The following is a 13670-nucleotide window of genomic DNA, read 5'->3' on the forward strand; positions in this document are numbered from 1 at the left end:
GCCCCGTGTCAGGCTCTGGGCTGATGGCTCGGAGCCTGGAGCCTGTTTCCGATTCTGTGTCTCCCTCTCTCTCTGCCCCTCCCCCGTTCATGCTCTGTCTCTCTCTGTCCCAAAAATAAATAAAAAACGTGGAAAAAAAAATAAAAAAAAATAAACAAACATTAAAAGAAGTGGGTGGGCCAGGGCGCCTGGGTGGCTCAGTTGGTTGAGCATGGGACTCCTGATTTTGGCTCAGGTCGTGACCCTGGGGTTCATGAGGGGATTGAGCCCCACATCGGACTCTGTGCTAGGTACGGAGCCTGCTTGGGACTCTCTCTTACTTCTCTCTCTCTTTCTGTCTCTGCAACCCCCACCTCACATGGGCTCTCTCTAAAAAAACAAAACAAAACAAAAAAACGCACCAAAATGAAAACAAATGAAAGAATACAATCACTTTACACGGACTACGGAAATATTCCCTGATTACATTAACCAAATGGTTCCAGAATTATTCTTGAGCTTGTTAACAATGCCCAGGAAAAATCAGTGAAACCCGAGACAGTCTGGGAACTTTTGAGGGAAATTCTGCCAACACTCCAAATTTTCGACATAGGATTTGGGGACTTAATTTCAAGATCCTAGTCTCAGTGGAGGGAGCTAGAGGGGGGCTCAGGAGGAGCTGGAGAGAAGGATGCAGAGGAGAGGTGTGGAGACGTCTAAGACTGCAGGACCTCTCCCTCCCTGGGAGCTTTCTTGCTGAGCTCGCCCGGGTCTGTGGGAGAGAAAGAGGCAAATTTTGAATAGTTCTGTTCACTGCCACCACCCAAACCAGGTCCTCGAGGCTGGGGATGAGGAGTTCGGCTGTGGTTCGTTCCATATCCCATCGCCTTCCCTGTTCGCTCTCCCTCGATCCTTTTTGCTCTGCCCTCCTTTCTTTGCATCTACCCACATATTTCCCTTTTCCTCCCCATTTAAGATGGCACGTGATGGTGGCGGGTGTTTTCGAGAGCCAGAGGGCTGTGAAGGTTGGCGTGGGGCTTAGAGGGTTGAGGAGGTCTGTCACGAGCAACACCGGTAAGATGTGCAGTGCTTTCCAGAGGGGCTAGCACAGCTGGGATGAAAGTATGCTGTTCGTTTCCAGAAACAGGGCTGGGGTAAGTCCAGCCGGAGGAAGGCAGGAGAAAGCGAGCCTTGATCGTTGACTTGGGTCGTGGTTGGGTGGGAAGCCAGCACTTGGATAATTTAATCCATTCCTTTAACAAATATCTCCCAAGAGCCTACCACATATCATCCATCATCGTCCCCTGCACTAGGCAGCGAGCAAGACAGAGAAGGTTCCTGCTCACGTGGAGCTTAGATTTTATCGGGAGATGACAGAGAACAAGCAGAGAAATGTGCAAACGAAAGACGAGGTGCATCCTGGCAAATGTTACTATGGAAATAAGAGAAGATGACAAAAATGGAGGGAAGGTGGGTTTACGTCAGATACAAAGGTCAGGGGCAGGCCCTACAGTGGAGGAGTTGGCTCAAACGGTTTCTGTGTGAGGCGAAGGATGCAGCCATGCAAAGCTCTAGAGACAGAACATTCCAGACTGAGGCAGCAGCTGGGGCAAAGGTCCTCCAGGGAAATGGACCCTGTGTTCTGAGGAAACCGGGATTCAGAATGGGAGTCGAAGGACACGCCTGATGGTGAATGCAGATGAGCACAGGGTCCAGAGGGAGTTGAAAGGCCGGAAATAAAGATCTTACTCCAGACACAGGTCAGAGCCAGAGGTGACCCATGGGGTCCAAGTGAGGGCTTGAGGTGAGTGTTGCAGCAAAGGCCTGGGGGTGGTTTTAGGGCAGATCAAAGTTTGGGAGTGGGGTCATGCCTGGAAAAGCGCCAGGTTGTGGGGAAATATCTGGGGTTGGCTGGGAAATTCGTGTTGGGCCGAGAGGCAGGGAGGGAGGTGAAGGAGCACAGAGGGAGGGAACCGTCATGGCCGCGATGGGTGTTCAGAGTTGACCCTCAAAGCTCCTTTGGCCATTTCTCCTGTCCTTGTTTCCTGTCCCTGTCTGTATCTCTTTCTCTCCTTCATATCTCCCATGCTTACCTGCCGTCTCTGGTTTGGCCAAGGTCTCCCTCGGACTCTTCTTGGTGGCCTGCTGAGGGTGGGGATTGGGGAGCCCGTCTAGGAACAAAACCAGTTCAGGGGTTTGTACCAAGTGACTTATTTCCTGGGAATTTCCTGCAGCTCTCTTATTCCCTGGGAATCTCTCGGTACTTTGTGGTACCCTTACAGGGTCATTTTCTCCAGCCCGGGGATACTTGGGAATGTGTGGGGACACCTGTGGCCCGAACACCGAACCATCGGCACCAAATACCAACAGGGCCACCGGCGAGGAACCAGCCCTTGATATGCCTCTGTGGCCTGGCAGGTGACAACAATGAGACTCAGTTCAGGTCACAAGCTGTGTTCACAGTGTGCCTGTCCAGGTGTCTGAACCCCCGTGCACACCCGTGATTCTTTCCCTTCAGATGAGGGTGGGACAGAGCGGGGAGTCTCAGAGACGAGACGCGGCCCAGCGAGCAGACGAGGTAACAGCACCAGGGATGTGCAAGGACAAAGTGAATGTGGATCTTGCAGGGAGAGAAGATTAAAAATGGCAACCATAGGGGCCCCCCGGCTGGCTCAGTCGGTTAAGCGTCCGACTCTTGGTTTCGGCTCAGGTTATGATCTCATGGTTCGTGATACTGAACCCCGAATCAAGCTCCGCACTGACAGTGTGGAGCCTGCCTGGGATTCTCTCTCTTCCTCTCTCTCTGTCCCTCCACCACACTCTCTCTCTCTCTCTCTCTCTCAAAAATATTTAAAATAAATAAATAAAAATTTAAAAATAGATAGATAATTAAACCAACATGGCAACTGTGACTCCTTTAGTCTCCATCACATGCCAGACTGTTACCCGCCCTCTGTCGGCGAGCCACACAACAGAGCCGTTGGGCCTTTCCACTGATACGTTCTGCAGGTGGACGTATTTGAGGCTGGAAAGAATCGCCCTTCCCTGAGCTCCCCCAACCGGTAGGTGGCAGAGCGAGGGACGGAGCCCACACCTGCCAGTTTCCAAAGCCAGCCGCGGGCAGGCAAGGGGGGTGGTGGAGACGAATGCCCCACGCGCTCACCAATGGCCTTCCACAGGTCCAGGACCTCCAGGGCTGTCTTCTTCCCGTTGCCGCGGCCCCTGCTCTGAAGAAGGTGGAGCTCTGGGGAGGGGAGGGGAGGGGGGAGGAGGACGGGGGAGGACGGAGGAGAACAGGACCCATGGATCTGTGAAATGGCAACATAACGGGGAATCCAGCAATCCTGTTATGCTACTCCCTCGATGGAGCACCGCCACCAAATCCGCGGGACGGCGTGCATTTGGCCCGTCCCCACAGGCAGGTGAGAAGTGGAGATGGCTGCCCGGAGTTACTACACCGCTAAGTGGCAGAACTGGGTTCTGAACCCGCCTGTGTCTGGATCCAAACCTCAAGTCCTTCCTGCTTTCATATGGTCCCGGGAGCCTGGGTTTTCCTGGACCACCGAGCGGCCCTGCCTTGAGCATCACAGGGACGCGGTGGCTGGAATTGTCCCCGAGCCCGGTACACAAGTGCACAGTGAGGAAGAACCAGGGGAGACCGGGAGCCAGCGATGGAGGAACATAAGTATGCACTGGGGATCGTTCCCGTTCATCTAATCCGCACAACATCCACGTGAGGCAGGGGACCAGCATGACGCCCACTGTCACAGGTGAGGAAACCAAGGCGTCCAGAGAATTAGGCGGGGATGTGGACACAATGCCGTGGCTCCGTGGCCCACACGCCCATCCCTCTGCTACCCTAACTCTCGAGACGGGTCTGGAAATAAAACCCGTGGACCCCAGTGAATGTGAGTCGAGGGTCTTCCCGGGCTCGCTGAGCCTGGCCGCTGGCGGGGACAGCCCTCAGCAGGCTCACTCACCGGGACCCAGGAGGTAGCCGGCACTGTTGAGGGTCCAGCCTCCTCGGCCCTAGACAGAGACGGAGAGAGCGAGACTCAGACGGGCAGAAAGGGTGGCAGGCAGCCCTCAGCTCTGGGGTCGCGTGCACCAGCCGCCACGGTCCCGCGAGCCTGGCAAGCGGGTTCACGGAACCCACATTTCACGAGCGCGGAAATCGGAGGCTTCCTGAAGCACAGCAACTCGGAATGGGAAGGGGCTTTAAAAGAGCACTGCCGTAAACCTTTCCACGCCGTCGCAAACCGCACAACACGCGCGTGTGCGCACGAGTGCGGGATCGAACCAGGCTGCGTCGCTGGGTGGTTTTAGCCACGTTGCTGCGTCCCTCTGATAATTACAACGGCCGACATTAATTGTGGGTTTACTACCTGCCAGCGTCCGTTCCAAGCAGGACTGGATACACGATTCAGGGGGCCCAGAACAACGTGAAAACATGGGGCCCTCTTGCTCAGAGGCGATTAAGCGTTTTGAGACGGCCGCAGTGAGCGTGGGCACCTCCTGGGTGGCGCACGCCCGCATCCCGCCCTGGTTCCAAGTCCTTGACGTGGTTACCACCTGGTGCCCACGACGCCCCGAGTCAGGCTGAAACTCTGGTTTGCTTCATTTAATGAAAGTTGCGTGAAGAGGTCTGTCAGCTTGCTTAAATCAAGCCAGGAAGCAGCTAGAGCTGGCCGGCAAACCCGGGCGGATTTCAGACTTCACGGCCACGTGTACCCAATACTCACGCCTCCCTTTTCCCTCGTGCAAAATGGGGAGTAACGAGGCCGAATTGCCGGACGGAAGTGGTGTAGCCCGGGTTCCCGGGGCCGGGAGAACACGCACACCCACCGACCCTCATCAGACCTGCCTGGCACCTCGGTCAGAGGGTCACCGTCGGCCCCCTCGGGACACAAGAGCCAGGGACGCTCCAAGACACTGGAGCGCCAAGCCTGGGCCCTCTGGACTGGGCAGTGCGCTAGCTAATGAGCCTGAGACCCAGGAGCTCAGCCCTCGCGGTGCTGGCATCTCACAAAGCACTTGGGGGACAGAGACCAACTAGGCACCTTGTCAGGAGGCGTGCAGCTAAAAGGAGAGAGCCAGGATTCCAAACTCCACGGGGGTCTCCGGTCTCCGCGGGCCCCTACTCCCAGTCAGGACCCGGACCAGGGGCTGGCATCGGGCTCCTCAAGAAACCAGAGGGGCGGGACGCAGCCCCTGCTGACAACTTGGAATGGCAGGGAGCTGTGCCTTTGAAGGCATCTTTTTGTACCTCTGGGCCATGCTAATCCTCAGGACGTTTGTGCTTCCTGACCTCTGGGTCGTGGGTGGGTTCGACAGACCCCCCCACCCAGGGCCAAGGCGCCCCCACAGCCCGTGGCTCGTGGCTGGGCTGGGAAAATTAGAAAAGTCTTCTAGGAGGGCAGTGACGGGGGTGGGGGTGCCGTAGGTGCAGACGGCTGCCGCGGGGTCCCACCTGGTGGACGGGTGCAGAGGCGGGGGTCACTGCCAGGCTGAGCAAGACGGCTAGGAGGAGGACCAGACAGACAGAGGGAGCCATCTGAGGGCCGGAAGGGTGGGCGCTCGAGACCTCCAGGACACTGTCAAGAGAGAGCGGTGAGTGTATTTGTTCACGTCTAGTTTCATTAGGTATAATTGCTGTTCAAGAAATTTCCTGTCTTTGGGGCGCCTGGGTGGCTCAGTGGGTTAAACATCCGACTTCAGCTCAGGTCATGATCTCACGGTTCGTGAGTTCGAGCCCCGCGTCGGGCTCTGTGACAACAGCTCAGAGCCTGGAGCCCGCTTTGGATTCCGTGTCTCCCTCTCTCTCTCTGCCCCTCCCCTGCTCATGCTCTGTCTCTCTCTCAAAAATAAGTAAACATTAAAAAAATTTTTTTTTTTTAAATTTTTTTTTTTTTTCAACGTTTTTTTATTTATTTTTGGGACAGAGAGAGACAGAGCATGAACGGGGGAGGGGCAGAGAGAGAGGGAGACACAGAATCGGAAACAGGCTCCAGGCTCCGAGCCATCGGCCCAGAGCCTGACGCGGGGCTCGAACTCACGGACCGCGAGATCGTGACCTGGCTGAAGTCGGAGGCTTAACCGACTGCGCCACCCAGGCGCCCCAAAAAAATTTTTAATTAAAAAAAATTCCCTGCCTTTAACATGCACATCTGGAGGAATTCGTACACAGGCATACACCCAAGATATGCGGGAGTCATATCCATCACCCTCAAAAATCTCCTTGCGTTTTTTTGATTGTTTGTTTCAGTTTCTTGTTTGTTTCGTTAACATGAGATCTGTCCCGACGTACTTTTTTTTCTCTCAGTCTTACTGAGATACAACGGACCTCCAGCACCGCGAGTAAGGTGTGCCATAGCAGCTTCACACATACACACCGCCAAGAGGGTCACCTCGTAAGTCTGGTTAACAGCATCTGGTACCTCATACAGGTGGGGAAAAAATGACGTTCCCTTCGTGGTGAGGATTTTCAGCATCTACTCTCTCTCTCTCTCTCTGGGCACCTTTCAAATACACCACACGGCAGCGTCCACGAGAGCCGTGGAGCCGTCCATCACGTCCCCAGGACTACGGGTCCTACACGGGGTCCTACACGGGCCCCAGCCCCGCCTCTGGTGAGCCACCCATCTGATCTCTTTCCCCGAGTGGGTTTGGGTGTTTTTCTCCCAGTCCACACATAAATGAGATCATATTCATCTTCCTCTGTCTGACTTTTAACAAACTATAAAGTGCCTAACACTGTCGAAGGTTAACCTCTGTGTCTTTCTGCCTTAAATATACGACAGAAAAATAAAACCAAGGCTTCTGAGTTCATCGCTGGTTTTTCTGGTGGGGCTCCATTTTGGAACGCTTTTGTTTAAGTAAAAAAAAAGCCATAAAAAACGAGAGAGTTGGTTGAGGGAAAGGGCCGAAGGAGGCAGGTAAACAGTAGGATACTGGGTGCATAACCACAGAGCCCCACGGTGCAGGAGTGACCAAACTTTAAGAGTCACAGAGGCGTTAGCCCCTCTCCATCCTTCCGGACCCCTGGTTGCCATCCCCCCTCCCCCCTCCGCTTACCTCACTGGTGTTGGCAGGTGCCCCCAGCTCTCTCGGGGTCCAGCTCCTCCACCTCCTCCACGGCAGCTTTTATGCCTCCCGAGGAGAAAGGAGGCGGGCAGGGCAGGGGAGAGGGAGGGAGTCAGCAATTAGGGGGGAAGACGGGAGAGAGTGCCAAGGCTGGAGGAGGGGTGAGGCTTCACGGACACCAGGGGCTTTTATGAGCTGAGCTCAGAAGGGGGTGCTTCCCGCAGGGAAGTGTTTCTGTGCCTCACCTCAGTTTCCCCTGCAGACCCTCTAATCCGACATGTACATGACCATTCCTCCTCCCCTCCTGCCCCTCTCAGGTGTGATTTGTGCTTCAAGCTCTGTGTTTACTCGAGCAATCCCCCTGCCTGGATCTGCCCAGGCCAGGCCTGTCTGGGCCCCTGCACCCCACCTCTACCCACGCACGGCCCCACAGCGCTGGGCTCCCTTCAGTCCCTCCTGCTCGTCTGCTTCTCCCTTGTATCATGCACCTTGTCCGTATGTTTCCTTCATTGCTATGGATCTCCCGCTCCCTGGAAAATAGGCTTGGTGAGGGGTGGGAAGGCGCCTTGCTCACTGGGGGGCATTTGCCCACAGGCTTTCTTTCTTTTTTTTTTTTTTTTGCTCATCATGACTTGGGGGTACTTCTGTGTGATCTCCCTCTCTGTTTCTGTTCTTTTTTTAAACCTGTCTTTTTGTTTTTCTCCCTCTTTGCCCCAGAGATCAGCAGGTTTCCAGGGGAAGGAGCCCTGGCATCAGGGAAGGGCATGCACTCCTGGCTTTGCCCTCTGCCCCCTGGAAGTCCTGGTCCTCACCAGACACGGTTTCCCCATCTGTACCATGCAGAGCTGGGGCCCATCGGTACCTTCTTTCCATCTCACATCAACCCCACCCCCACAGAAGGGACCTTCCTCATCTCAGTTATAAAATCAAGTCCCTGGGGGACGCCAGGGTGGCTCAGTCAGTTGAGCATCCGACTTCAGCTCAGGTCATGGTTTGTGAGTTTGAGCCCCACGTCCAGCTCTGTGCTGACAGCTCAGAGCCTGGAGCCTGCTTCGGACTGTGTCTCCCTCTCTCTCTGCCCCTGCCCCACTCACGCTCTGTCTCCCTCTCTCTCAAAAATAAAAATAAACCTTAAAAAAAAAAGAACGTTAAAAATAAATAAATAAAATGAAAACCCTGGACCATGGGTAGAATGAGAGCAAGAAAGAGGACCACTGGGCCACATGGACTGTTTGCTCCCATTTTCATTTCCGGGCATCCAGGCATCCGTGGGTCTCTTCTGGAGGAGGAGGGGAGGAAGTGACAGGAAGGTGTAAATGGCTTTGCTGGGAAAGAGGGTGAAGAAGGAGGGGTGTTGCTCACAGAGGAGGGAGAGAAGGACAGACGTTGCTGGAAACCCAGACGTGGTTACCTGGAGACCGATGAAGAGTCAGAGGACAGAGACCTCGCTTCCTCATTAACCAGGTCTGGAGAAATAAATGGAGTCCAAATCTCATGCAAAACAAAACCAAGGTGTGTGGGAGCAATGTCACTTTCTTTGCACTTCTGTGGCTGAGCCTGCTGTCGTGAGTCTGCATCCCTCTTAGCAACTTGGAAACGTGGGCACTGCAGTTTCCTGTCCGACCTTTCTTTGCTGCTATTGGTGATGAGTCTTCTGGGTTTTATCTGAACATCCACAGCCTCACTAAGTGTCCCAGTGCTGTGGGGAATGCTAACACATGCCTGCCCCTAGCAGGTGACGGGAGACTGGGGTCGAAACTTATCCTTCCTTCCAAAGATGGGTATTGGGTGCCTAACTGTACTCTGTCCCTGCCCACAACCCAGTGAGCCAATGACCCAATTACTCCGGCCAGCAAAAGCAGAAAAGATACTGCTGGAGCTTCTGGGAACAAAACAAAACGAAAAAATCTTCCTTTTTTAATGTTTTATTTTGAAATAATTTTAGACTTCCAGGAAAGTTGTCCAAATCATTCCCCAGTACGCAGACTCTCCAAATGTTTACATTTTTCTGCATTTGATTTCTCTGATACACCCTCCCCCACCCCGTCTGCCTCTCTCCTCTCCGCATATGCACATACAAATATTCTGAACTGTTGGAGAATAAGTCACAAACATTATATTCTCTCAGTCCTAAATTCTTCCACACGTCTTCCTAAAAACAAGGACATTCTTGGGGCGCCTGGGTGGCTCAGTTGGTTAAGCGTCCAACTCTTAATTTCAGCTCAGATCCCGATCTCATGGTTCATGACTTCGAGCCCCGCATCGGGCTCAGTGCTGACAGCATGGAGCCTGCTTGGGATTTTCTCTCTCCCTCTCTCTCTGCCCATCCTCTGCTCACTCGCCCTCTCTCAAAAATAAATAAGCTTAAAAAACTATTTTTAAAAAGAACATTCTTGGGGCGCCTGGGTGGCGCAGTCGGTTAAGCGTCCGACTTCAGCCAGGTCACGATCTCACGGTCCGTGAGTTCGAGCCCCGCGTCGGGCTCTGGGCTGATGGCTCGGAGCCTGGAGCCTGTTTCCGATTCTGTGTCTCCCTCTCTCTCTGTCCCTCCCCCGTTCATGCTCTGTTTCTCTCTGTCCCAAAAATAAAAAATAAACGTTGAAAAAAAAAAAATTAAAAAAAAAAAAAAAAAAAAAAGAACATTCTTTAACATAACCACAGTAAGATTGTCAACATTGTAGAATGAATGTTGACACCCCACTAGTACCTAAGCTACAGACCTTACTAATATTTCACCAATTGTCCTAATGGCTTTTATAGCAAAACAAACAAAGAAAAAACAAAACAAAAAAAAGCAAAAGAAACACCTCCACCCCATGCCCTTTGTTGGTCTCCTTTACAGCTAAAGATTGTCTCTACTTTATCTTTCATGACCTTGATGTTTTCCTTGAAATTTTGGTGAGAGTACCAGTGGAATATTTTGTGGAATGCTTCTCAATTTGGGTTTGTCTGACACTTTCTCATGTTTGGGTTGTGCATGTTGTGCAGGAAAGTCACAGAAGTGACTGGGGTGGTGTTGTATAAATTATGTCCTCCTGGGTGCATCTGGCCATGGGAGCTTGGGACATCAGTTCATCCTGCTCCTGGTCAATCGCCTGGTTAAGGCGGTGTTGGCCAGATCTCTCCACTGCGAAGTTACTTTTTGTCCCTTTGTAATTGATCACTGTCTTGCGGGGAGATACTTGGAGATGACGTAAGTGTGTTTCCTCAGTCTTTTGAGAGAATTTCTGGAAGCATATCTCTAGATAGATATGTATTCCTCTGTATCTCTTCCTTGAAAAGAAGCCCAAAGCCCCAGGAGATGTTTGGTGACCCGGTCACCATGAGGGGGAACAAAACGCAGGATTGGAACTGCAACACAGAAGGCAGGATGGGAAGACAGAGAAACTGAATCAGGACAACACTGAGAAACCGGTCGCCCAGATCTGAAAACTCACCCCATTCCTGCATTTCCAATTATGTGCTCCTATGCTGTCATTAAACCAATTTGAGTTGATTTTTTTTTTTTAGAGAAAGAGAGACGGTGTGAATGGGGAAGAGGGGGAGAGAGATGAGAGAGAGAGAGAGAGAGAGGGAGAGAGAGAGAGAGAGAGAGGGAGAGAATCACAAGCAGGCTCCGTGCTCAGTGTGGAGCCTGACACAGGGCTTGATCCCATGACTCTGGGATCATGATCTGAGATGAAACCAAGAGTCAGACACTCGACTGACTGAGCCACCCAAGCTCCCGAGTTGGATTTTTAAAAGAACAGCTTTATTGAGGTATACAGATGTACAAAGAACTGCGCATATTGCTAAGTTTAGACACAGACCAAGGCCCATGGCGCCATCACCACAATCCAGGTAACAGACACACCAGCACCTCCCGGAGTCTCCTGTGTCCCTTTGTGTTGGGTCTTGCGCACGCGCATGTGTGTGTATGTGTAAGAACACTTAACATGAAGTCTGCCCCCCTAGCAAATCTTGACATGGGCAAGGCAGTTGTATGGCAGATCTCACAGCGTCTAGAGCAACTGAGAGTCTTCCCCGACCGCAAGTTACTGTTACTACAGAAGGTAAACGGGAGAGTTCACAAGCATGTCAGAATCAAACAACAGCCAACAGGGCCGAGAAAAAATTGAAAGGGAAATCAAAAAATGTCTTGAGGGGCGCCTGGGTGGCTCAGCTGGTTGAGCGTCAGACTTCAGCTCAGGTCACGATCTCAGGGTTCATGAGTTCGAGCCCTACATCGGGCACTGTGCTGTGCTTGGGATTCTCTCTCCGTCTCTCTGCCCCTCTCCCACTCACACACACTCATTCTCTCTCCTTCTCTCTCTCAAAATAAATAAATTTTAAAAAAAATGTCTTGATTTAGGCTAGATGACTTGGATTTCTAGAACTTGTGGGGAACACTTCCCAAGAGACCAAACCTCCCATCTCCACCATTGCGTCCCAGTTTTCTTGGGGTGGGCGTGTGAGGTCAAGATGTCAACGGTGGCTCGTCCTCAGTGCTCTGAAGGGTGGAAGAACACGGACACTGGCGACTATGAGCTGCAGGCACTTGAATCCTTACTCCCACCCCTACTCTCTACACACACATTCTGCTTCTGCTGGGAACACTCATCAACATCCAAATAACTGACTGCACACTCCATTTCTTTTCCATCAAGTACTAGAGAAACGAGGGAGGAAGATTCAGCCTGCCCCCAACTAAAAGTATATTTGAGGGTCTAAAGGATGAAGGTTGTGAACTGAGAGAGTTGAGAAAAAAATAGGGAATTAGAGATAGTAGATAGATAGATAGATAGACAAAACAGACAGAAGAAAAAGATGCAGAGGGTCAGTGAGAATATTTGCATCTAAGATTAGATCCACGCTGTTCCTCAGAGCTAAGGGAATGGAACAAACATTTGCAGAACAATGCTAAGTGGATGATAAATATAATAGCTTCTGATTCAGACCTTTACTCTGCCAGGGATAGAGTGTCTTTATATGGGTTATCTCATTGAATCTGAAAAACAGCCCTATAAAATGGGTAGTATCGTGATCTCATGTATTTTATTCTTATTTATTTTTTAATGTTTATTTATTTCAAGAGAGAGAGAGAGAGAGAGAGGGAGAATCCCAAGCAGGCTCCACAATCAGCACAGAGCCCAACTTAGTGCTTGATCCCACAACCCTGGGATCATGACTTGAGTCGAAGTCAAGAGTCGGACACTCAACTGACTGAGCCACCCAAGTGCTCCTGCCTTGTGTTCTCATCTTAGAGGGGGAGATGTAGGTTCTGAGAGTTGAAATAACACCTCCCAGGGGACAGGGGCAAGCTTGCTCTTTGGCCGGCACTCCTCACCGCTGCATTAGGCATGCGTTCAATCACATGAAGCAGGCAGTGACCATCGCAGTACATCAATGCTCCCACACACGTCCAATTCTTGAGTCTCAAACCCTACAAGGCAACTCAGTCAAAAGCTGTGTACGTTTTGAGATTCTGGACGTATGTTTTCAAGTTGTCCTTCAGCAAGAGTGTACCAGTTTCTGGTTCCACAGAGCCACAGAAAGGTACCATGTCGTTGGAGAGAGTGACAACGGTCAGGAGAAGTTACCGGGAGGGCTGGGAAGCACTAGGCCCTGTTGGTGCGGGAGAAAGACCTACCTGAGTTACTGAACCAGAATCCATTGAATTCTCAGATTTTTAAAGGGGGTTGGGCTGGTGAAGCTGTAATCGTGATGTCAGAAGGATCAAGCACAGCACCTGTGGCCAGAGCCGACTCCCCCAACAATGTTTCTGTGCAAAGCTGAGGAGAGCCAGAATGGAGTGGGGCCAGTGGCCGTCAGGTGGGGGTGGTGCGGCTGACTCATGGGCCAGAGTCACCAGAAGTGGAAGGGCGTCCTGGGGTTGGGCGGATGACAAAGGTGGTGATGGGGAAAGACAGAACGAGTGGATATCAAATGGTGAAAATTTGAAGAGTGAAGAGGCGGCAACCTGTCTGGATTCCGAATCCGAGGGCGCGTGGAGAATGGTACAGAGATGGTTATGTGGGCGGCGATGGGCTCCTTCATGTTGGTGGGGTGGGCCGTATCTTTCTAGTTTCTGCTTTCCTCGTAGGTGCACAGATAATATTAGTAGAATATTGAAAAGGGGGTAGTGTCCCACCAAGGATGGACAGAAAGGGCGAGCATTCTGCTGTTGGCTCTGCCTGGAATGTCCCCGCCACATATTGCGTGGGTGAGTCCCTTCCTTCAGAGTCTGCAACACAGCAGACTGAAAGAGGGTAAATAAAATAAAATGAAAGAAAAGGTCATAATGAAGAGACAGGGTGAGACCTTGGCACAAGCACGGCAGGCTACTCTTTCCTGTTGGTTAACTCTGGGGTTGGGGAGGTTCGGGGAGGTGCTGTAATGTGGAGGGATTGTTACGCATCATCACGGAGACAGGTACACGTACATGAATGTCTTTGGATTTTACCCCTGTGGAGTGAGGCAAGCTCTAAAAACCCATAAAACCACTCATAAAAGTCTCCTAAGGTTTACAAATTTAGACCCATGTTTGTCTTTTCAATCTTACCAAAGAAATCCCCTCACAGACGTACAATAAAAGTGAAAAGGGGGTCCTTGTACAGTTCAAAAACAAT

The 13670-nt window shown here is 51.8% G+C and overlaps 1 protein-coding gene across 2 annotated transcripts; it reads right to left on the minus strand.

Annotated features, from left to right (window-relative positions):
* Positions 1-416: 416 nt before the first annotated feature.
* On the minus strand, positions 417-5611 carry GALP (galanin like peptide). 2 transcript variants are annotated; one of them, XM_060629011.3, is made up of 5 exons: positions 5450-5611; positions 3960-4008; positions 3143-3223; positions 2073-2150; positions 417-751 (listed from the first exon to the last, which is right to left on the minus strand). In XM_060629011.3, exons 1-5 carry the CDS (start codon positions 5531-5533, stop codon positions 696-698), a joined length of 348 nt encoding a protein of 115 aa, XP_060484994.3. In that variant the 5' UTR covers positions 5534-5611; the 3' UTR covers positions 417-695. The 2 variants fall into 2 exon arrangements, with proteins under 2 accessions (XP_060484994.3, XP_060484992.3); XM_060629009.3 differs by lacking the exon at positions 5450-5611 and adding an exon at positions 4136-4254 and having other exon boundaries at positions 3143-3287.
* Between the last annotated feature and the right edge of the window lie 8059 nt (positions 5612-13670).

This window comes from Panthera onca, chromosome E2, assembly GCF_046562875.1.
Source record: "Panthera onca isolate mPanOnc1 chromosome E2, mPanOnc1 haplotype 2, whole genome shotgun sequence".
Lineage (NCBI taxonomy): Eukaryota > Metazoa > Chordata > Mammalia > Carnivora > Felidae > Panthera > Panthera onca.